The 25,793-nt window shown below is 39.6% G+C and overlaps 1 protein-coding gene across 1 annotated transcript in view; it reads left to right on the top strand.

The window, feature by feature from the left end:
• ANO10 (anoctamin 10) overlaps positions 1–25,793 on the top strand; it is an 84,340-nt gene that overhangs the window by 2,766 nt on the left and 55,781 nt on the right. The window contains exons 3-10 of the mRNA XM_056857394.1: positions 1,688–1,822; positions 2,623–2,742; positions 4,922–5,491; positions 9,911–9,966; positions 11,065–11,139; positions 13,735–13,917; positions 14,542–14,733; positions 17,513–17,641. Coding sequence (XP_056713372.1) covers positions 1,688–1,822; positions 2,623–2,742; positions 4,922–5,491; positions 9,911–9,966; positions 11,065–11,139; positions 13,735–13,917; positions 14,542–14,733; positions 17,513–17,641 — 1,460 coding nt within the window. The remainder of the gene's footprint in view (positions 1–1,687; positions 1,823–2,622; positions 2,743–4,921; positions 5,492–9,910; positions 9,967–11,064; positions 11,140–13,734; positions 13,918–14,541; positions 14,734–17,512; positions 17,642–25,793) is intronic.

Here is a 25,793-nt window from a genome sequence, read left to right as displayed (position 1 = left end):
GCATGCCTGGTGGTATTGTAATTAATTAAAAATTAAAAATTTTTGGAGGTTAATTATATTGGAAACTAATAAGTTGTTAAATACAAAGATTAAAAAAAGATCCCGCATTTTGTTTATTAGGAATTCCAAAAAAGAATATGGATAAATCTGATAGAGTGGTATGTCAATATAGTTTTGCAGCAGCAAGAATTACAATAGCAAAGAAATGGAAACAAGTAAATAAATCATTAATAAAGGACTGGAGAGAGAAACTGTGGTTGTATATGCGGATGGCCAAACTAACAGATTCTTTACATGGTAAAGATATGGAACAGTATAAAATAACTTGGTCAAAGGCCATCGCATTCTGGGATGAACTGGCGAAAATGAATTTTGGTAGTATAGTTAATGAATTATAGTTAACATATTTTATATAGATAAAAATAGTAGAAGATAAGTTTAAATACTGTCAGACTACTTCTCTGGAAGTCAACTGGTGGTGGGTGACACGAATAAGGTGGGTGGAGGGATTAGGGCACTGGTTAAGACATAATATTATAATAGTAGATGTAGAACTGGGTTATATGTGCTCTATTGTTATATTTGTTTTATTTTATAATGCTTTTATGTTTTATGTTATGTTATACGTTTTATGTTTAAAAAAATTAATAAAAATTTATTAAAAAAATTTTTTGCAGGTAAATAATTCTTCAAGAGTCTTTGTGAAATACTTGTTTTCTGCTTTGGGCAGCACAGTCCTAAGGGGGGGTTAGTTCTGGTGCAGCTGGGGACGAGGCTGCCTCCTGATTGGTTTGCTTCGCCATTCCCGAGTAAGCCAATTGGGAAATTCCCCCAAGCCCCATGGAACTGCTGTATGCAGTTCCATGGGGCTACGCCACCATTTTTACAGGTGTAAGTCTATGCCGGCACAATGGGGAGTTCCTGGGACAAAACGGCTTGGGGAGCTGACTAGTGTCAGCCCCGCCCCCGGGAATGCCCCCTTTGGTGCCGGCACGAGCCCCTGTGTTGGAGGAGCGCTGCTGCTGAGGCTGCACTGTTGTCCATGTGTGGCGCTGCCGTGCCGCTCCCCTGCACCAGCGTTTGTGCCCATTTGTACAGCGCAAGTGGCACTAATGCCGTCACAGGGGTCATGCCGGCTCCTAAACCCATTTGCCCCCCTCTTAGGATTGCACTTAGTTGGTAAAACTTCATTTTTGAACACTGAACTTTCAACTTCTTTTAACATGTGTGACTTAATGTGATTCAAGTTACATTATATGAAGTTCTGCACTTATTAGAAGTTGTTACTTTTTGTGATGGTTAACAGAAGTGTTTATTATTAAATGTTGAATATGAAATGCAAAATTCCGTAGAGTTGTAATTTTTACTTAAAAACTTAAGGCTTGGTATATAGACCCATTAAGAAAGTTAGTGTCATTGAATGTTTTCATACATACTCTCAGCTTAACCTACGTCACAGGATTGTTGTGAGGATAAAATGGAGGAAAGGAGAATGATGTTGGCCACCTTAGAGCTCCATTGGAGAGAAAGGTGGAGTATAAATGAAATAAATCAAATAATTAGACACTTTGTTAAGGACCCTCATCCTTTGTTGATGCTTTGTTCCTCCACAATTCCAAATTAGTATTTCTAGAGAGTTTTTCAAGACAAGATAATGTTCAACCATACTACTTATTTCTTTGTTTAGAAGACAATCATGATTTCCTTACAATGGCAGAGTGTCAGTACATCATCAAACACGAACTTGAAAACCTGAGAGCCAAAGATGAAAAGATGATCCCTGGTTACCCGCAGGCAAAGCTTTATCCAGGAAAATCAGTTGGTAAGTAACTTTGTATGGCAGTTTTTAATTGCAGGAATTCTAGGGTTGTAGGGTGTATGTGAAGGATCATGTGGTTTTCAGTTAGCTTTAGAGAATATTAAATATTTGTTGCTGTTTGGTACAGTTTTTGTAGATGAACTTTTTGTAGTTCAGTCATTCCCAAACTTTTCGGGCCACCATCCACTTGGTTCCACAAACTGAACCCCAGTGTCCGCTACCCTATCCAACAACACAGTTGAAGGGGCCCACCTCTAGCGCCCCTTACTGCCCTCTTGCCTCTTAGTGCCCCCCTAGATAATCCCACCCTCCCAGGGGGTGGTACTGCCCACTTTGGGAACCACTGAACCTCATACACAACCAGCAATAGCTTTCTGAACATCTTTCAGTGAGCTGATTTTCTAGGAGAGATTGTGGGTTTGATAAATGCTTAAACGCTGTCTGTTCCCACCATTCTGTGCATGCACATGGTGTTCTCACATCAAGAAAGGGCCAATTCTGACATAGCACACACAGGAGTGCATATGCTTAGAAAAGTCGTGTCAGAATTTGTTATTTGTAAGGTTTCTAGAGCCAGATCTATGAAAGAGGTCTATAAGAATGTAAGATATGCTTATGTATCTTTTTGGATTAAATATTATGAGCAAACAGGTCTCGTACTTACATGAAATCCTTTTAGCCTATGCAGGTTTATTTGAGGAAATGATATTGTGACTGCAGTCTCCATTAATAGATATGGATTTAAAGTTTGCTTTGTATAAGAACATTTAGATGAAACATTTGTCTCCCCCCCCCCCCTTTAGTGAGAAGGCTTCTAACCAATGGTATCTTAGTTCATATTTTTCCACTTCATGAACCAGAAGAATTAAAGAAACTTGGGCACACATGGTATGGCCAGCTGAGAATTAGGTACCAGCCTTTAGGTAAGTTAGTTCTGTTGTCACTAGATATTATATTAAAATATTTGCTTGGATCTTAACCTATTTGATGTGATGTGCACTCTGTTCCTAACTCATTGTGGTCTGTTATTGTAACATGTAATTTAGAGGCTAAACTTATGAGCTATAAGGCTATATAGACCGTCAAAATCACAGTCTGTTACAATGACAGAATAGATAAGGTGGTTTTCCAGTAAATAATTTGAGGACTCACATAAACAAGCCAAGCCACATGCTCGAGAGGGCTGGGAAACAAAACCAGAAGTCACCAGTCACTGGGATCTGGAGGAAAATTCTTTCCTGGTCTCAAATCTGATTATTCCTTTCCTTTATCCCTTAGAAGCTCCTTGATCCATTGATCTTGAGAAGCATAGTTTTGAATCTAATGTTTGGGGGATATAAGGACTGAGATAAATTTTGCCACTGCCAGTGTAGCTTTAGGATCCCTATCACTTAATAAAAAAGTTGTTATATCAGACACAGAGGCACTGAAGTTATGTATTAAAAGAGGAGAGATATATTGTGCTTTAAGGTCCTCATAGAAATGGCATTCTAAGAGCACATGAGCTAATGAGTCAGTGGAGCCAGAAGAGCACGGACAAGTCCTTTCCAAGTATGGTAAATTCAAAATTCTTCCTTGCATAACCACTGAAGGGTTAGCTTTTAATCTAGCTAGAAAGAAGGCTCCAGAGAGGCGAGGAATTGTCAAAAAGTAGGTATAGGCAGACAAACCATGTGGTGGTGGTATTCTGAAAAAATGAGATGAGCAAACTTGACAAGCACAAAAAGATGTGCTGTCATAATCCCTTTGATACACTTTTTCGTTGTAGCGAAAGCTTCTGTTTTTCCAAGATCTGATAACATATCGCATGAGATGTCCGTCAGTGACAGTTTCTCATCAAAGATTTTTTGCCATGAGAATCTATATGAGTCGTGTTGCAGAGAAACTAAGTACCCCTCAGTGCTAAAAAAACTACTTAAGTTGTAGCTTAAAAGCAAACAACCATGCCCTAACTTCAAGAGACATTGGCCAAACTCAGAGCAAAGGGTAACACCAGCAACACATCGAGGAGCATTTAACAGTTTTCGTAAAAACTGAAGCAGTGGTCGAACTATGGACTCGTTAACGGTAGTTATCCAGATAGCAACACCAAAGAGAATGATTGGAATTATTTTTAAATTGAAAACTTGAATGGCCCCTGGGATATATTTTCCGACTTTAGTATGGAAAAAGTTCACAATACCCTAGCCCCAGTTTTAATTCTGTTGAATACCTCTTTTTGAAGAAGATTCCAGTTTAGATTTATAAGAACAAAGAATACCGAGATAAACGAACTCCTTAACTTGATCAACATCAAAGCCTTCTAGTACCCAACTGAAAGAAAGCAGTTTTCTTCTCTTAGAAAAGGTCATGATCTTGGATTTATGGTGGTTTATTTTAAGATCTTCCCTAGAGCAATATTCAGAAAAAGTTTGAAGAGATCGTTTCAAACCAATTCTTGTGCAGGACAGAAGAACTGCATCATCAGCATAAAGTAGGATTGGGATATTATGTCTTGCAAGCTTTGGAGGATGACAGGACTCTGAAAAGTTCATTGCCAGATCGTTCAGATATAGGTTAAACAAAAGAGCAAGGAGACAACCTTGTCAAATCTGATTATTAGTCTATCCCGTTACAGCTTTTTAGTGAAGACCGCATCCTGAGTGTCAGCTAATGCAAAATAGGTACTTCACATTTGCAGACTAAGTGAGTTCATACTTCAGGAAAATACTGAGTTGAACAGAGGGAGGCTTCTTGAAATCATCTGTGCCTGGCTGCTTCTTCATATCATAATAATCCGTTAACGTGTCATAGCATGCTACCTGGATCAGCTGCAGCAAAACGTTCAGTGGCTGGTGGTGTGAAGAAAATTGCCTAGTGTGGTCGCACGCCATGTGGCTGGCCACATGACTGTGTGAAGTAACTCTAGCATGCATTCCTTGCTACTTTGTAAATTAGTACTTTCAGTTTCCTTAAAAAATATGAGGTAGCTAGCAATGATAAAGCACTTTCTGATGATATAGAATTTAATTGTAACATTTTAAAAATCCCTCCCAATAACTAATGCAGGTCTGGTGTATTTTCTGAGTATTATCTTTACTCTTTTTTTTCTTCTTCTCTCAGATGAAATTCGCTTCTACTTTGGTGAAACAATAGCTTTCTACTTTGCCTTTTTGGAGTATTTCACATTTGCTTTGATTCCAATGGCTGTCATTGGGATTCCTTATTATTTCTTTGCATGGGAAGATTATGACAAGTACGTGATGTTTGCAACCTTCAATCTGCTTTGGTCTACGGTTATCCTGGAAGTTTGGAAGCGTTGCTGCGCTGTGATGGCTTACAGGTGGGGGACACTGTTGATGAAGCGACAGTTTGAAGAACCCAGGCCAGGGTTTCATGGTGTTTTGGGCATCAACCCTGTGACCGGGAGAGAGGAGCCACTGTACTCTAGCTTCAAAAGACAGTTACGAATATATTTAGTCTCCTTACCGTTTGTGTGCCTTTGCCTCTACGTCGCACTTTACGTCATGATGATTTACTTTGACTTGGAAGAACAAGCATATTTATATCATGAAGAGAAACAATCCGAAATAAGCAGCTTGCTGTTATATGTGCCTAGCATAATTTATGCCATTGTGATTGAAGTTCTAAATCGCCTCTATCAATATGCTGCAGAGTTCTTAACCTCATGGGGTAAGATATGTGTCTCGTTCTCCTTATTGGTTTGAATATCTATAGATCTGTTTATTTTGATGGAGAGAAACTATTTGTCCTTGTGCAGACCATTTAAAAGTTTGCAGCTCCGTCCCCAACCCCCAATTTTAGTAACAGGAACTCAGCACAACAGCCCTAACATTTCATCTCAGGAAATAATGGAAATGTGAATGAGCAAACTGTACTAATGTTTTGGATCAAGTAGCTCTAAGAGTTAGTGTGGTGTAGTGGTACAGCACTGGACTGAGATTAGGGAGACCTAAATTCAAAAAGTCACTCAGCCATGAAGCTCCCTAGGTCATCTTGGGCCAGTCACAATCTCTCAGGGTCATGCTACACTTGATATGGGAGGGGCTGTGGCTCAGTGGTAGAACATCTGCTTGGCATGCAGAAGGTCCCAGGTTCAATCCTCGGTATCTCCAGTTAAAGGGACTAGGCAAGTAGGTGATGTGAAAGACCTCTGCCTGAGACCCTGGAGAGCCACTGCCAGTCTGAGTAGACAATACTAACTTTGATGGACAAAGGGTCTGATTCAGTATAAGGCAGCTTCATGTGTTCATGTTCATGTGATTTGGGTGAATCTGTGACTGGATCTTTCAAAGTATAATTTTAGCAGTAGCAGCTGTGGTGAGGATTTGGCTCATGGTCCTATGACCATGGATCATTCCACACATGCATATACCAGCATGTATATGCACACTATCAGTTTGCAGTTCAGTACTAACTATAATTTGCCATGCTGGCAAACTATGGTTAACACTCTAAACCAAAACTGAAATCTGGGCCTAAGAGAGACAGACTGGGGGGGCAGTGGCGGGATTAAGTTTATTTTCAATCAAACAGGTAGGAGTTTGTATAGCCTCCATGTCAGTAAACTTTCAATATCAGCCCCAGTGGTTAACTGGGGGTCTGTCGGTGCTGTTTTCCCCAAGGTGCCATGGCCTTTTCCTCTAGCCATTATTAGACTTGGAAAGGACCAACAATAGCAATGGTACAGATACCGGACTTCTCCACCCCACCATGCTTAATAGCAGCTGGGGGAGGGGGTGATAGGTGATAATTTAATCAGGGAAATAGCACAGAGTAAAAGCGTTAAAACACCAGCACAACACAAACACTTTATGGCTGCCTACTTAATTTCAATTACCTGCTGGGAGATTCAGTCTTGGATACCCATCATCCTGTGTAGATAAGTTCTAAGCCTAAATACTTGTTGAGAATAAAAAAGAGAACCATATATGTCAATGTGACCTCCCTGGATGAAGAGTTGGATAATAATGAAATAATAAGGGAAATAAAGAGTTTGCTTAAAAGATGCCTACATTTATATGGAATCAAAACCTCTAAAAAAAAAAAGAGTCAGAGATTGAAAACAGAGAATTTGAATAGTTTTTTGGGGAGTAATTATCTGATGCTGCCTTAAAGCAAAGTATGTAAATATATCTATGCTCATTTAGGTTGCAATTGTACATGGGAAACAAGTTAAGATTCCCATCCAGCTATGAAGTTCACTGTCTTAAGCAAGTTAGTTTCTCACGCTACCAGATCTAGTCATTTTAAGGATGAGACACTTACATGAATCTCTTGGAAGGAGGGAGTAAAATAAAACTTAAATACTGGACCTAGTACAGAGATCACTGAATGAGTAGACTAGTCCAGTAAATGTTTAATTGCAGAAGTAAAAGTTGACTCCCAGTTAACCATGAGGGCTGATACTGAAAGTCTACTGACAGGGAGGCTAAAGAAATTCCTACCCGTTTGATGAAAAATAAACTTAATCCTCCCCCACAGTCTGTCCCTCTTGGGCAAAAATTTCAGTTTTGGTTTGGAGTGTTAACCATAGTTTGCCACCATGGCAAATTATAGTTAGTACTGAACTGCAAACCGAAAGTGTGCAAGTGGAGAGAAGGTTATGAGCCCATTCCTGAAGGGGGGAGGGGCGAAGCTCCTTAAGAGCCAGTGTAACCCTGTGCTGGTGTAGGTGCCACCATATCACGGAATAAGGTGGCACCCACACCGGTGTGGGGCCCAACATGCTGGCGTCCAGGCACCTCTGGCCCCTGCCGCATGCACAGCCATGGTGGCAGGGCTTTCTCAGAAGGGAAAGCCTGCGCTGGTGGGGGGGGGCATTCCCGGGGGAGGAGCTGCCATTAGGCAGCTTCCTCACCCATTTTCCCCGGGAATGCCCCCTTGTGCTTATTTGGTGGCTCAGCGCCATTGGAGAAAATGGGGGACTTTCCCCATTTAGTCTATTTTTATTTTTAAAAAACCCCTTTTCCCCCTCCGTGGTGGCCGGGAAGCCTCTGAGGAGGTGGCGTGTCTGTGCCACTCCTGGCCACTGCTGATCTGCCCCCCCCTTCAGGATTGGCCTGCCCATGAACCCATAGCTTGTTTCTGATTCTCCAGCCCATATTTCGTTAGCTCACATAAATATTCTTTATTATTATCTTAATTTATAGCCTGTCTTTCTCACTGAGAGTCAAGGCAGATTACAAAATATGAATAGCTATTCAGTCAGAAAGCAAACGTCTCCAGTGATGCATTAGGACTAAGATTACAGAAATGGAAAACAATGCAAATGAAAAACTGTCCGAGGCAACAAAAACTTTCTAAGGCATGGCATGTCCTACCTTTGTAACCTCTTCATTATGGTATAACACATTGTAGTAAAAAAAGGGAGGTGATACGTATAATAAACTTGGCAAAAGACTGCAGTATTATCCTTTATAGAAGTGACATTCTGTCATGTTCCATTCTGTTCTAATCCCTTTGTAAAAATGCCCTCCTGATCATTTCTGTTTTGCATATTCTGCGAATATCTGTTTTTCCTTCTTGCAAGGAGAACTACAGATAACTGAAATTGACAGTCCTCAGTGAAATGAACATCAATGCATCTCTTTAAAATCTTCCATAATACTGCAGAGATCTTGTTTTAATAATGAATTTTTAAAACTGTAATAACAGAACAGCCTTTATTTCAAGTTTCCAAACTGATGACTGGGAGAATTATGGAAAACTCTACATTAATAGTAATTGAATGTTACATTTCATATAGAAGAAACTGTGTGGTGATCTTTTGAATAAAAGCCAAGCAATCAGTAAAATGAAAGATCTTTAATTGGTCGACAGTTTTGGTAATGCATTCAATTTGAATGTGAGTTTTTGCTTAAACACTGTTTATGACAGAGTGCAAATTTCAGCATAATCACAATAGATAAACCTAATGGAAATTGAAGATTTTATTTAGCATAATGCAGGAAAGACACTAATCCAGCAAAGTCCAAATTAATAAAAAAATGTAAAGGCTGTGCACAGCAGTTTGTGCACATTACTGATATTTTCATAATGTTTGGGCTGTGACAGCAACAAGAGAAATTCTTGACATATGATCTGGATTAAAGCATAGTGAAAATCTTGAGATAGTTGTTCTGATATTAATTCCAGGGGGGTGTAGCATGTTAGTTTGTTATAGAAAAATTAAACAGGAAGCCTTTAATGTGTAACTGTGCAACAAAAGAAAATGTTGAAGGGAAGGGGTAGGTTTGGGGTTACTGGCACAATATTAAGATCTTACTGTTCCACAAACATGGTAGGAAAGGGGAGCAATGTGCTTGACTCAAAAACACAAAATCTTTCCCACTGTTGGAGTTTTGACACACTAATGGTGTTTGGAGTCACTGGAAAAGACAATCATGCTAGGAAAAGTTGAAGGCAACAGGAAAAGAGGAAGACCCAACAAGAAATGGATTGACTCAATAAAGGAAGCCACAGCCCTCAGTTTGCAAGATCTGAGCAAGGCTGTCAAAGATAGGACATTTTGGAGGACATTGATTCATAGGGTCACCATGAGTTGAAAGCAACTTGATGGCACCTAACACATACACAGTAGTGTTTGGAATGAATTGAATAGTAAAAGATAGGCTTGGGTAGAAAATACATTGGCCATTTTGGTGAATCTAAAAGAGACACCTGTGTCAGTAACCAGAACAAGAAAAGGCAAAAAGAGATTGGTGCAGTGGGAAAAATATATTTATTAAGATTGCGACCCCTACACATTTTGCCTATGCTTCTTCAGGGGGGTCTGTTTAGTAGTGTTGCCAGAAGGTTCCCACAGCAGTTAAACTAAGCTTGATTTTGACAAACCTATTAAGAACATATGTCCAATTTAATATTTATTTAATATTACTGGTTTTAGGGATGTGGTCATATGTATATAGATAAAAAGGTGCAGTTTTAATTTAAATACAGCACATCCCTATGATTTTCAAAGGTTATGACTTAAACACATTTGTTACTTTTGGATGAATAAAATGGCTTACTTGCACTGGCTCGACGTAGTGTCTAAAGTGTTGCAAGTTTATGTGTTTTTCATTGATTGGGATTCTTATTACATTACAGAAAACCATAGATTGGAATCTTCATATCAGAATCACCTAATTCTGAAAGTCTTGGTGGTATGTATGAGTGAAAATGCTTGAATTGTATTTTGGACTATCTCTTGTACATCTCAATTAAAAGAGAGAGAGTTACCAAAGAATGTTTGCTCAGGACCAAACATAACTACATGATCAGAAATTGCATCTGTGACTAGAGAGGGTTTTTGGAGGGGTTGCCAGTTTTTCCGTGATTGTACTTTCTTGACCCTGCCCAAAGCCACTCCAGAGGGCCGTGCTGTGTGGAGGTGTGCAAGTATGTGAAGGAAAGCGATGACCAGTTTGTGCAAGCAAAGTGCTTTCTGCTTGTGCATAGGGAGGCTTGGATCCTTCTTTCTTGTATAACTCAATTTACAACATGGCTTAGCTGGAAATTTTCCTGGGGAGTTGTGTTTAGGATTTGGCGGTCCAAAACCCCATTCTTTGGATATTTGGTCAGAAATAATCTCATTTTGTTCAGTGAGATGTCCTTCTGAGGAAGTATGTATAGAATTGCACCCTGAATATGAGATTGTCATTGGGGATTAACTATAATATAAGGTTTATTCATTGGATTTGCTTTAAAATATCTCTTTAGACAATAGATAATGTGTCAACTGTTGATGCAACCCTTTTGGGCTAGACTTAAGATGCAGTCTGTCAAGTGCTGATTCTGCACACACTTCTTCAAAGTAAATTAGGATGTTGTACTTGAAATAGACTTGAATTGGGTGTTTGGGTTCTTTCTAGATATCCTGTATTTCTTGTTCTCCGTGTTAATTGTAAAAGCAGATATTGAGCAATCAAGTTTCATTCTGAAGATTATTTAACCAGAAGTACTTAAATATTGAAAACTGTTTAGGGAAAAAATAATGAGATGCATCCTTTTACTACATAATTTGGATTGTAGTGTTGAACTGAGTTAGATCAGGGTTGGCAATGTAAGACCTATAGACACCCAACTCAATGGAGCTTTTTCCAGTGGCTGGTTTATAAGTGAATTGCCACACGGTGGCAGCACAGGCTGCCTGGGCCAGAGGAGGAACCTTTTTGGGTTGGATATGTCATCTGGACTTTACCTTGTCCATCCCTGAACTAAAGTACTGATACTATTTAAATACTGTGTTTTGTCTTTTGCAGTTCAACTTTTTTAACTGTTTTGCCTCTTTATTCTACATCGCTTTTGTCATGTTTGATATGAAACTTTTGAGACAGGTAAGTGTATGAAAAGAGATCTGTATGTGGGTTTATAGATATAAAGTGTCTTTCCAAAAAGTCCTAACTACAGATTATGAGTTCATCTCCATGATTATAACCTCATATAGATTTCAACTGATTATTTTAGTGTCTCCAATAATTCTTATCAGGGCACATCAGTATGAATCAGGCACATACTGAATGATTGTTGATAGACAAATAAGTTCCAAAACCTCTCTGGATAGTTTATACTAGTGCTGAAGTGATCTTGTAGTTTTTCTTAATATTTAATTTTAACATTCTTCCCAAAATTTGATAACTCTGTTCCATGTCTGAAACAGTATTTTTCTAGTTTTCTTTACTTTAAGCACATTGCAGCTGCTTATCTGCTCCCTTTGACATTTAGAGTCCATTCCTAAAGGGGGGGGGGCGAAGCTCCTTAGGAGCCGGCATGACTGTGTGCCGGCATAGGTGACCCCCTATCATGGTGGCACCTACACCGGCGCAGGGGCAAACATGCTAGTGTCCAGGTGCTGCCAGTCCCCGCTGCCATTTCAGCCATGTGGGTAGGGTTTTCCCGGAAGCGCGGGGGGGGGGGAGTGTGTGTTCCCGGGGGTGGAGCTGCCTTTAGGCAGATTCCAAAGCCCTTTTGCCCCAGGAACGCCCCCTCCAGCGGCAGCAGGGCTGCACCACCTTTTTCGGTGGCACAGCCCCGTTGGAGGCAGTGGGGGATTTCTCCCATTTCTTGTATTTATATTTTGTAAAAAGGCTTTGTACGCCTCTGTGGCGGCTGGGAAGCCTCAGAGGAAGTGGTGTGGCTGCGCTGCTCCCGGCCGCCACGAAACTGCCCCCCTTTTAGGATTGGGCTGCTATTGTATTCATTATTTATATTCTATATTTATAGTTATATCATCCTTGACTGAAGAGGTTTTCAGTGTAGCTTTAGCACAATTTAATAAAAGGTGCTCAGTATTACATTTCCATTTCTCCACATGGTTGTGTTACTTTAAGATAACTGGATTTTATTGCAAAGGGTACTTTAGTGTGATTTTGTATATATCCTTTGGTTGTTTAACATTCTTCCCTGGGAATTGTACATTTATATTTTGCGATAATTCCTGGTTTTAATAAGATTGAGTTGCATTTTCTGTGATTGCGATCCGCTTTGGAGGCTCTGTTTTTGTCCCCCTCCATTGTCTGAGGTGGGATGGGCTGTGGCAAGGGACAGGGCCTTCTTGGCTATGGCACTCCAATTATAAAATGCCCTCCCCGCATCTGTGTACCTGTTACAAAGTCTTTTAGGACTTCTGCACCTGGTGAAGATATTCTGTTATCTCAGGAACCTGTTGATTTTGTATTTTTTTTACTGTGTTAGTATTTCTACTGTTGTTTATATTATATGTTTTTAATATGTTACTGTTGTTGATTGTATTATATATATTTGTTTTAATTTATCTTTGGGTTTTTAATTTTTTTTATTGGATTTCTATCCTGCCCTTTCCTGACTATAGTCAGGCTCAGGACAGCTAATAACCAAGGAATACAGTCAGTTTAAAATAATATAATATATAAATTACAGTTAAAAACCTTATTAATTTTAAAATTCCAGTTGACGCCCTTAACATTAAATAACAAGGACAGGGATAACCAATCAAAGACGGGGGAGAGAAAAGGAAGGCAGAAACAAAAAAGATACTAAGAAACAACTGAGGGAATGGGAATAAGGATAGGAGTAGCAAGGCCAGCTAAAAAGTAACCGTCACTGCCTCAGCTGTAGGCCTGGTGGAACATCTGTCTTACACGCTCTGTGGAATTGTTTAATTTTTATTTACATTTGTAAGCTTCCTCAGCAGCCAATTTTGGCTGGGATTTTACAAAATATAAATTTTAAATTCCGTAAAAGTTTGTTGAATCTTGTCTAGCAAATGTGACCATTTATGCATTTGTGAAAGGTATGATTTGAAAAAGTTCAAACTACAATCTTCAGGTTTTTAAATCTAGGTTGGAGAAGGTGATGAACAAAAAGCAGTAGAGTGATATATCTGGACTCATGATAGGGCTCTGCCCACACGTGACTAAGTAAGAACATCTCATTTCTAAAGCCTGAAGAATTGCATTGTGTGTGTAAAGTGCTGTCAAGTCGCAGCTGACTTATGGCGTCACCAGCAAGGGGCTTTCAAGGCAAGTGAGATGCAGAGGTGGTTGGCCATTTCCTTCCTCTGCAGAGTCTTCCTTGGTGATTTCCCTTCCAAGTACCATCCCTGCTTAGCTTATGAGATCTCATGAGATCAAGCTACACCACTCTGCATTCCCTCCCAAGAACTGCATTATAGCCTTCCAATATTTTTTGTCCATTTCCCATTTTGTAACTAAGAAGCTAAAGTCCCATGGAACTGTTAATTTAGTTATGCTGATAGGAATAAAAGGTGCTACTAGTCTGCAAAACCAGGTGCTTCGGTGTATAGCACTGTATGTCTCTTTACCACAAAGCTAGATCCAGCTTGATATGTTATTGTATTTGCTGTACTAGTCTTGATTGTTTGTTCATTGTAATACCAATTGAAGACTGCCTCAGTTGTCAAAATGTTTTTGCTTTTCTTTGCATTCTTTCAGAGCTTGGCAACTTTGCTGATAACTTCACAAATCCTTAACCAATGTGTAGAATCCATACTCCCTTACTGTCTCCAAAAGAGACGGAATAAGAGGGTTAAAAAAAGGGTGAAGTCATTAGAAATAGATACCGACTTGTCTGTATTTGAGCAAGTTAATCTGGAAAAAGAAATGGATACCTACTTGGTAAGCTGACTAATGTTTCTACTGTGTTGGACCTTTACATTTATTACATCTGAAAAGTACTAATAATCAGATTTTCAGTAACCATAGATTACATAAACTGTTTGCATTCCGAATGGAATTTGAAGATAGACATTGCATTTAAGAACATGCTGGATCAAGCCAGCGTCTTATAGAATTCAACTCTCCGCTTCCATTGAGTGCTTATACTGTCTGTTCAAATAGTAGTACATGTGATTTTCAGTGCAGAGCACTGGGCTCTTCCCCCATCATTGTTAAAATGGAGAAGGGGAGAATACCACTTTGCATCTCCCAAAGGGAAGAAAAGTAGGGTGTCAATTAAGTAAGTAAATTAATTTAATAAATAAATGCATGAGTGGCCTCCCTAATGTTTGTGGGGTGAATGCATAAGGAGAATTAATTGAACTTCAAATGAGGGCATTTGAGAAATGAGAACAGCTATCAGCGCCTACGCTCTCCTCACTTTAATCTTAACACTGTCCGTTTTACAGCTATATACTCTACTTTAATCTTCCTCATTAAAGTTAGAAAAATGCATAGAGGCTAGGGTCATCACAAGTGCATCAAATCTTGTATTGATGGACAAAGTGTTCTCTCTTCTTCCAGGGTACTTTTGATGACTATTTGGAGCTGTTCTTACAGTTTGGCTACGTGAGTCTCTTTTCATGCGTCTACCCTTTAGCAGCCGTTTTTGCAGTGTTAAACAACGTCACAGAGATGTATTCCGATGCCTTGAAAATGTGCAGCATCTTCAAACGACCATTTTCAGAGCCCACAGCAAATATTGGTGTATGGCAGGTAACGCATTTAAGTTTATTGTTGGTTTGTATTATTCCTCTGTCATCCTTGGAAAGTACAAAAACCTTCTTGCTTCTTAAGGATGTAGAGGAGGGATAAGAGCATATCTATCCCCTGATGACTTTTGATTCCATTGTCCATGTTATTCTGGATTGGTTGGCTTCTTTGAAGAATGGAATATAATGATCCACTTTTTTCTGGCTGATTTGAGTCCAGAAAGTGGCTCTGAGGAATAGTTGCCTAACTCTGTGGTACCTTTCCTGTGGAATCCCACAGGGTTCATTCTTGTCTCCCATGCTGTTTAGAATCTCCATGAAACTACTGAGAGAGATCATCTGGAGGCTGAGTTGTGTTACTAGTATGGTGATAGCACTGAGTTGTGTTACCAGTATGGTGGTAGCACTCTGCTCTGTTTCTCCAGAACAAAAAAAAAACAGGTAGGTCAGTGGATACCCTGAACAAGAGTCAGATGGAGGCATGTAGTACCAGTTACTAGCCAGTAGAAATAAGTTACTTGGTATGGCAGCTGTGGTCTTTCCTTGAGAAGAACAATTTGATTACAGTTTTGTGTTATCTGCTCACTTGCAGGTTAGGGTACTGTACATGGCTGCCTTTGAACCAAAGTTTCAGCTGGCAGCCAGGTTATTAATGGGTGTGCATTATAAAGAACATGTTTTCCCAGTACTGAAATACTTTCACTGCCTGCCAGCCTTCTGGCACATTCCAAACAACAACAACAACAACAACACTTTAAGGCCCGAAACAGACAAGGACCAGAGCACTTGAAGAAGGAACACATTTTCTCACGCCACCCTGCTCACTAGTTATAGTCCTTGCCTCAAGGCCTGCTGTGTATATCCCCTCTGTCTGGGCCTTCACAAGGTGGTGTGTGGTAGGTACTTAGAGACTGAACTTTTTTAGTCATCATGGCACTTCATTTATGGAATGCCTTTCTCTCAGAACCCCATCAGGCAGAGCTTACCATCCTACAGATGTATTGGTTTTTATCTGGCCTGGTTTTATTATAGCTCTGTTCTCGTTTTATCTGCATATTTTTGTTTTCTATGGTTTAAAGATTTTTTTTATGTTGTCTTGCTGCTAATAGAGGGCTTGCTTTTATGGTATGTTATGTAGCTGTCCTTTTTATGCTATTGGTTTCTGAGATATTTTAAACCTTGTTGCTCTATGGGCTGGCATCTATTTTGGTAGTAAGTTTTAATTGTTTTAACTTTGTGAGCTGAAGAGGCAGCCAATTAATATCCAGATAAATAAACAGATTATTGTAAGCTGGGAAGATATCATCAGAAAGGAAGAACAGGGGGAAATTATAAGGAAGAAAAACAGACAAGACAATTTTGTTATTTATAGGTTCAAGTGTGCTTTATCACAATTCATTAAGTTCCATTATATCTCATATAGCAGTGTGTCAGAGTTCTCCCTTCCCAAATAAGGTCCCCAAGGCGGCAAACATCAAATATTAAAACGTTTCAACATTAAAAATATTTAAAATAAAGTATGTATAAAACAATTCAATCAAAACATATGAACACACACAATACCGAAACCAGGGAGGAGGGCCAGTGAGATTTATATTGGGAATATGCCAAACAAAACAAAAAAGTCTTCACCTGCTGGCAGAAGATAGTTAATATAGTTAACAATCAGAATGAGAGAGAAACCCTAAGCCTGGGGAGAGGGGTGAAACTTCTAAACGAATCTCAGTTAAGCACTGTCATGCTGGAGTGTCCCTCTGAAGTTCTCTTGTTGGATTATTTTGACTTTCGGGTCAGCAACAGAGTGATCTGAAAACCATAGTTCTCCAAGAAAAGAAATCATATGCTGAAATAAAATGTTATGAATCTCTCCAGTGCCACAAGATTCCTATTTTTTGTAAACAGGCTGGGTATGGGCAATGCCTGTATGGGAGACTACCTAGGAATCCCGTGTAAGCCACCTTGATTTCTGTGATTGAAGAAAGGTGGGATGTAAGTGTAATGAAGAAAATTGAGAACTGCACAGATAGAAACGACTAGCACAACTTTGACAGTAGAAGATTTCTTGACTGGGTGAGTTGATACATTTTCTCACCACTTCGTGCTTGAAAGAGGAGATTCCAGATCTCTTGCAGGGCCTGCAGTAGCATCCTGATAGACAGCTATTTTGTCTCTGTGTTTGAAGGTCGAGAAGGTAAATCTTCAGATGGAGGTGGCATCCCACTGGGATCTGTTAAACTGGTCATACCACATAGTGTGAATGTGGTAGTCCCTCCATTAACCGCATGTTCCTGATCTATTACAGTCCCTCCCAGGTATCTGGGTTGTAGTCTCAAGCTTAATATCTTTAAACAGACTGCTGTTATAGCCATTCTTGCTTCTAGTAGGGAGGGCCAGTTGTCACCTCATCCACTCAGGAAGGAATTCTTGAAGGAGTACCCATCGGTTATTTTGTTGTAAAGCCTCATTGTAGTAACTTTTAAAACTTTTTGGCTAGATAATGTAATGGGTCATGCATAGTTATTTTCTATGACGTTTTGTAACAGGCACTAAATATTTTTATCTGACAGATAAAGTAGGAAAAGTACAGCATGGAAAATGATAATTTCCTTGTGAATGTTTGTATGTTCCTGATCAGCTATTGGCAGATTTCATGTAGATACCTATCCAAACTTTGACCACCTTGAACTTCTGAATGTAAAACAGAGGAAAATCAGGGGTCCTTAAGATCCTGGAAAAAATGAAATAGTCAAATTATTACTGAAAGAGTTTTACTTCTTTTTCAGCTTGCTTTTGAAACAATGACTGTTATATCGGTAATTACCAATTGTGTCCTGATTGGCTTGTCGCCCCAAGTAAATGCACTTTTTCCAGACTCAAAAACTGAACTTATCCTGATTGTGGTGTTGGCAGAGGTAAGTAGAAGATTTTAAAATTTGAGTTATAATAGAGAAATAAGTATTTATAGCATGTATATATTTCATGCAGAGGTAAATTTTTACTTGTAGTTTGCGAAGGAATGTTTTATATCAGTGGTTTTCAAGCTTTCTACAGGAGCACTGTTCTCCTTGATGTTCCTTTATACGTGTACTGAGTAATCCTTATGTTACAGTCATGCATGTACAACTGAATGTGTGATAAAAACACTTTTATCCAGGTACTGATCCCTGGTTTCATTTGTAAAGGGAACGCATGCTGGCTCTTACAAATAGAAGTATGTTTGTATAGGCAGGATGAATGAGTGTTCACTGTAACCTGTGAAGAGGGCTCTTCAGAGCCCTTTCCGTGTTAACATGTCTACCAGGGAACCCCAGCATATTTTACATGCATTAGAACGTGGCTGGTAGTGAACAGTTGTAAAGTGGGTTGATGGGGTTATTTGAAGAGGAGACCCAATGTACAAGTTGGATTATTGAACCCTTCACTTGTTCCACCTCCCCCCTACCGGTCTGTAGAGGAGTAAGAGAAGGGTTAAAGGTTCATCACCTCTATCCTGCTTACTACTTCTCCAATTGAATTCACTTCCATCCCACCGCTTTAACAAGCTGTTGTAACCTATGTTTTCCATACACAGATCTGCCATCATAATTCTCATTTAGGCCAATTATTCACTCAAAAATTTAATGCTCTCTTGCGCCGGAGCAAAAACAAAAGCGAACTTAAAAGGTTATTAATTGATGCGATTCAGATCCATTAAGCCGGATGTACCTTGGGTTATTCTTGAAACAAAGTCCGCAGTATTTGACAGCTGCTGTGTCGTTTCAGCCCTCCCCCTTCTGACATGTTGTGGCCCGCCCCCACCTCCATCGCAACTCCTTCACAACTCCGCTCATTGGGTTCCTTAGAGGGGAGGCATCCGAAGGAGAGGGGGAAGGAGAGGCGGGGGTTAATGGCTGACGCCCCAACAGCCCAGGGTCGAGGAAGGGCGCTTCGCAACGGGCACTCAATGTCATCTCTTTCTCACACGCGCTCACTCGGCCCAAGAAGGGCAAGGTGTATGGGGAGTTTTGCCTTGGATTTGCCGCTCTCTGGATGCTCTCTAAAAAGGCTTTTTTCATACCATTCTTTCCGTTGTTTTTTAAAAAATAAATCAACCCATGATACCTGTTTAGAAGACAACTTCAGTAGTACAACTTATTTTTCTGCTTTCTTGTATTTGCTTGCTGGCAACATCACATGAACATTATTTCTCAGGCAGGCACCAAAGGTCATAAATTGATCACCAGTTTAAAGCTGCCACTGGAGATTGTGTTGTATGGTGGTTTGGCTAGTGGGGAACTCTCTCTTTCCCCAAGAAATATGCAGTGTAGAATAAGAGTTCAACAAATGGCAGGTTACTTTGTGTTTCAGAAGACGTGTTTCATACATTGAAAGTGTGTATAAATAAATGTCATTACTTATTGCCACTATATATCATAAGAGACAGCATTAAGAAAAACAAAAATGTTTGCTCAATGTAATTGCTGACTACATTCTGAAACTGTTAATAGCACATAGTATAGAATAGAATAGCTCAGTTTCAAAAGGCTATTATGAATCAAAAGGTCTGAGCCCCTTCATGAAAGTAAACAAAATCAGAAACTTTTAGTTAGTTGGTCATTAATACTCCCATTATCATCTCAAAAGCATATAAAACCTTAAACATATGTCAAATAAAGATAAAGATTTAAGGGAGTTACCTGCCAGTGCAGTTCTTAAACCTACAAAAACAAAATAGCTGCCTAAATAACCCCATAAAGGAATATACATGAAACCATAGAAGCTTATGAATGGAATTTATTTCTTGTAGTTTAAGACTTCAGATAAATGCTTTGAATGGAGGTTAGTCTCAAGTCTTAAAAGCATCTATTTGAAGCGACTCTTTCAAGTCAGATTTGTGAACCAGAGTGCTAGGAAAGGTCTTACTGCAGCAACTGATGGGCTGAGAGACATCTGAAATCCACTCCTTCCTGGACTGCTAGCAGAGTAAATGAGGTCTGAATTCTTCACAACATTTTAAAAGACTGCATAAAAATAGACACGTGGAAAGGCCCTTGGTTTGCTTCCTTCTTTCTTTGTATTTCCCGGAGTTGAAATATAACCTGAGCTTCAAAAACCTAGCATTTTGTTTTGATGAACAGATGAGTATTAAGATATTAGGATATTAGGGGCCCACAAGACACCGGTGGGGGGATCCCATTACCCACTTACATGCTGAGTTCAAGTGTAACTCCCTGCCACCTCTGTCACCAAGCCTGGTGCTGCTCCAGTTACTTATTGTAATTCCCCCTGTTTTATAGAGGTGATTTATATTTAAGAGATTACTACTGCAGGAACAGTTCTCTTTTTAAAAAGGCAGCAAATAACACTTTTTTCCAGTTTATAAAAACCAATACAAGGTACCTGGTGTGACAATCTTATGTCCAGCCTCTAAGAGGCTCTTCCCAACCAATCACCACTCAACAGTGAACTAGCCAGTCAGGAGAGTGTAGGGGAAATGTGTAGGTGGGAGCAGACAGTTCAACTGCAGGTAGGGCTGGGTAAAAAGAAAGGGTAAGATGGAGAAAGGAAATCAGGTCCTGTCTCAAAATTCCTCATGCTGAAGAGGGAATTAGAAGGGCTTTCCTTTGGACAAGGTAAAATCATAAACCAGTTCTTATAAGTTTCAGTCTCTTAGTGAGATGCTTTGAGTGAGAGCAAGTAGTTACTAAATTGTTAAATGAAACCGTGTATATTCTCAATTTGTAAATTTCTAAGCCCAGTATTGGTGAACCACTAAGTTTTTTTCGCCTCTCTGAGCCAATCAGAATAAAACAACGTCTTCATGAATGTGCCATGTCTTAACCTACATTTAACCTACTGAGCACAATATACTAAGTTCAAGAAAGTTTCAGATGTGCTGACTATAAAAAACAACAATGATCTGCTCTCTCATTACACTACCACTTTTTTCTACAAATACAGCACCTTAACACAAAAAAGGGGAACAGAAATTATCCTGGCATTTCGGCCCTTACTCCTCTCCTATCCTCAGGAAGAACTATAATATTTCTGGTGGCAGAGTGTGATGTTTTGAACCTGTTGAAAAAAATCAGTGGTATATTTGGATATTGTGGAGAAGGATGAGTGTGAGATTCTGCACATGGGATCTGTTTAAAAGAGTTCTGTACCTGTTTAAATATACTGAAAGATAAATTAAAATATTTTGGTTCCCATGGTTGGTTGGGTTTTTTTTTCAGGTTTTCTTTCTTTCTGGAGTTTTATTACTGAAAATAATTAAAGACAATATATTGATTAACAAAAATGCTGTTTGTGTTTGTCTGGTGTGTGTCCAAGAATATTATGCAGTACTTTACAGTTACTCAAGTAGTTTTGAAAGAGTGCAGGAACAACCTTGCTATTATGTTTGGTGACATAAAGGAGGAAAGAATTGAAGAAAACGTTTTTGATCCAATAACCAAAAGAAAAATTACGAAATTACTATTATTAACGAGCTACAAATTTGGAATGAAAGCAGAACAGACAGAAACCACTGCACACATCCAGATGTTCTGTTGCCATTGCTGCTGCAGCAGTTCTTGCTGTAGAAAAGAAGTTGAGGAAATGTTGTCATGATGCAAGTTGAGTCGTGATGCATACCTATTCTCTCCAGGATCAGAGGAGCATGCCTATTATCTTGGGTGCTGTGGAACACAGGCAGGATAGTGCTGCTGCAGTCGTCTTGTTTGGGGGCTTCCTAGAGGCACCCGGTTGGCCACTGTGTGAACAGACTGCTAGACTTGATGGACCTTGGTCTGATCCAGCAGGACTTTTCTTATGTTCTTATGAAACACATCAGTGGTCTGTGGTTGCTCCGACTGATCTGTCTTTGCTTGTGCAATCTGGGAATCTACTGACAACAATGTAACCTGACTTGGAAAACTGTACAGCAGGATCCTGGTGACTGCGTCTGCACTTAGAAGTCATATTTGTTGATAGTGGAGCTTTGCCTAGTTGCCTAGAGGCATTTTTAAAAATTTGCCACTGTGCAATCAGGGGAATGTTTAATTGCAGCAACGGCGCGCAGTGAAATATGTAAAGTCTTTCTGAATCTTTGGCTCTAGTCCTAAACATACTGATTCCTTGTTCAGGTTTCATTGACTTAATTGGGATTGTCTCTGATGTAATTTCCTTGAGAATTTAAACGCATATGATTATTGCCAAGTTCGCTGAACGCTCTTAACATTCCATTTGTCATGATCCAAATTGAAGGCCTATTACTGCACTAAGGAAACAGCTGATTCCTCTCTGCCAAAGTCTCCCCCACCTCCTTTTTGGTCACTTGTTAATGTGTGTGTGTGTAAAGTGCCGTCAAGTCGCAGCCGACTTATGGCGACCCCTTGGGGTTTTCATGGGCGGCAGGCTGTGTTTGCATCTACTGCTGGTGTTGTGGGAGGATGGGCAGTGAAAGAGAAAAATGCTTTGGTAAGCAAGGGCCCTTATATGCAGTGTTACATCGTGGTGCAGACTGCAACAGCATGGTTGTCCCATATGTCATAGTGATTTGGTTCTCTAGTTCATAGCTGCAATAATATGGGAGGGCAGGTTGATGCTGAGAAACAAACCTGCTGCAGAAGAGTGCCCATAGGACCTATTAGTGAACACAAGCCCAGTGTATGATGTGGTTCACCATATCAGCGCAATGTGATATGGCTCTAAACTTGCGACACATTTTTTCTGCATGGTACTGAGAAAATTGATAGCTCTGAGAGCACTGTTGGCATGAGTCTTTTCTTTACCCCCCCCCCCCAATTCTATATAGAAACAGAAATGATCCTTGATCCTATTTCCTTTGCCTTAAAGGTAAAGATAGTCTTCTGTTCAAAAACCGGGTCATTACTGACCCATGGGATTATGTCACATTATGGCATTTACTATGCAGACTTATGGTTACAGGGTGGTTTGACACTGCCTTCCCCAGTCGTCTACACTTTACCCTCAGCAAGCTGGGTACTCATTTTACCAACCTCAGAAGGATGGAAGGCTGAGTCAACCTTGAGACAGCTACCTGAAACAGACCACTGTTGGGATTGAACTCAGGTTGTGAGCAGAGCTTCAATTGTAGTACTGGTGCTTACCACTCTGTGCCACAGGGCTGCATCCTCCTTTGGAACTGAAAGCATTAAATATGTGCCATGCAGACCAGGTCTTGTTAGATCCCTGCATACTACAGTGATCATTGAATCTAGGAGGTAAACATCAAGGAGCAGTTGGGTGTATGTTTAATGAAATATTCTATACAGTTTTTAGTTTATAAAAGACTGTGGCATCAGGTATGAATAGAGCAGTATCTGGCTCCTCCATGCTTACTTCTTAGTTTTATAATCTGTGCATAGGTATTCTAGTATTCTAGTCTATTGAAAAAGCTGGATATAAACAATTCGCCGTAAACATTTGTTGGAAGCTTTTTTGTTTTCAAATATAGATAAAAATGGCAGCTGATCCAAATTACTATTTATGACCTGAATCAATTGGATTGAAAGACTACCTCAATTTAATTAAATTACATAAGCATAGTCCAGTGTTGAAAAATGACTTCACAGTGGTAAACTAACTGTCCTTTTCAAATGGCATTTTGTTAAATGAGGTTCTGGATTGAACACGCACACTGCAGTGTGATTTTTCTGGGATTAATTTTACAATGTACATGAAATGGAATTTGTGAAATAAAGGCTTAGAGATTGTCATAGGAAAAGTATGTAAAGTAACTGTCAAAATAATCTTGTCCCTTTCTGCACAGATTTCATTCTGTATTTGAAGGAAGTGTCAATCCCAAGTGTGATTTCTTTGGCTGGATTAAAGTAGTGGGATTGTAATTCTTAGAGGCATTTTCCCTTAATGCTAGCGCAGTGGAAGGGACACTGCAGGCAGCTGCTTTCTCTTTTTAATACCGCTATAACTTCTTTTGAAGTTGCAGGAAACTTCTAATGTATGTATATAATCAACAGAATCTGTATAGTGGATAATACAAAGCGGGCACAGTAAGAAGTTGTTGAGAACTTGTTGCCTGTAATATGTTTGATCAGGGTTAATACCAGCAAAATGAAGTGTCATAAGATAAAAGTAAACTGTCTGGGGGTGGGTGGGTGATTAATTCGTGCAAGCAAAAAGAAATAGTGTTTGCTACCGTTATTGCTAAGATTGCTTTATGTGCATGTTTTTAAAAACTGTCTGAATTCTGCTGTCCAGAAACTGCTTGGTATCTTTGCAACTAGCATTATCAGTAAGTCTAGAGGATTTTAAGAGGCAAAAACGGACTCTGAAAAAGAAATTTACAAAGACATTTTGGAATGCATTCTTCCACATACTTGGGTCTTGTTTCTAGACAGAGATGCAGAAGATCTTTTAGTACTTTGAACTTGTGGTGTCATTCAGAATTCAAACAACATCACTCATATCTCTTCAATGTTATTGTAGCAGAATGGCTCTACCACCCTATAAATCAGAGGGTGTTTTCTCCCTAGACTTCCCCTGCTGGTTTGCAGCCCTGTCAGGAAGCTGGGATAGAAAGGTACTTCCCACCCCTCTCTTTTGCTTCTTTGGTAGCGTAACCCCTAGGTATTCCCACCCCTAGGTCTTGAAGTCTTTCCTGCTCCCCATTGGTGCTGCCCAGGGAACTTACGCCAAATGGTAATCTTGTGTTAGCATACTGGGTAGCAAGGCAGTGAATAAGGAAGTATGCACGCTGTTTAAACAACTTTATTACTACATGACACAACTCATGGTAACTACAAGACAGATCTAGGTACAGTAAGCAAAATAAAAAGAACATGAAAGAAAGGTTAACTTACAATGCTTGAACATCTGGTCCAGCCTCAGAGGGAGGCTGGCTGTTGGTTTCGAGATTCCCTCCCCTCAGAGCCGCACTTGCAAGCAGCATCCTTCTTCATTGCTCACATCAAATCCTCCTTCAAAGGAATTCTCTTCTCACACACATTTTCTTGAAAAAAGCCATGCCAGATGTTTTTACCATTTACTGTGTCATTCATCGCCAAAATCTGGTTGTAAAACCCGCACCAGTTATTACATGCTGTTATTACTGCAGTGACTAAAATTAAAGCCCATGCTCTCAGTACTCTCAATGATTGACTATTCTGGGAGCTTCTGTGTTGAGAATGTTGAAGATTTTGAATGTTGGAAGCATCATACTGAAGTTTATTGCCTATTTTGAATAAATGCAAGTAAATATTATTGTTCTGAATTTTATCGCCATTATCTTCCTTCGTGGATTGTGCTACCTGCTGTTCTGAATAATGCTTTTTATAGGGTAGGGGGCACTGGGTGAGTTGATGGAACCAAGGGGGCAGTGGCCCAAATTTTTTTGGAAACCGCTGATGTACAATTAGGACATGTTCACGGAAGTCTCTTACAGGTTCTTGTTTGAGGTAGGGCTAGCTAGTGTCTCTAGCTCGAGGGGGATTTGCTTACTTTGTTAAACACTATACGTGCATTTTTCCAATCCTTGTCAGAACTTGGTAACAAAACACTTGACAGTCATTTTTGGGCAAGCCTAATTAATTGCACCTTCCCCTAGTTCCCTTCCTTTGTAACTGTCAGTGAACTGGATCACGGATATGTTTTGTCATTGTTTAGGTAATGTGCGTGTCATCATAAATTGCCTTTTGCAAATGTCAGGTAGGCCTAAAGTGACTAATTATCACTTCTCAATTACCATTAGAAAATACTTCTATAGAGCAGGTGTTTAAACAGTGTCTAGTATATTAAAACAAGGTAATTTCCACTAGAGGGCACATGTGTATTCATTGAACTCTGCCTTCCCATTTTGTTATCTAAATATCCACAGCAGTAAATGCCTTAGTTGACCATCTTTTACAAGTGTTGTGGATCGTAAGTCTTTGTTTACTATCACTGATTAATTTTTGCTTTTTTAAAAAATGAGGACTATTGCTGTCTCAAGCTTGGAATCTTTTCCTCATGATTTTAGTTTAAACAAAAGCCATAAACTGACTCGTATCTCCACTTGCACAGGCTTCCTTGTGCTGAAGCTCCTTTGTCAGTGTACTTGTGGTAGCTGGACTAGGCCATCTT

This window comes from Euleptes europaea, chromosome 11 (assembly GCF_029931775.1).
Source record: "Euleptes europaea isolate rEulEur1 chromosome 11, rEulEur1.hap1, whole genome shotgun sequence".
Classification (NCBI taxonomy): Eukaryota; Metazoa; Chordata; class Lepidosauria; order Squamata; family Sphaerodactylidae; genus Euleptes; species Euleptes europaea.
This window is presented reverse-complemented; position numbering and strand designations above follow the sequence as displayed.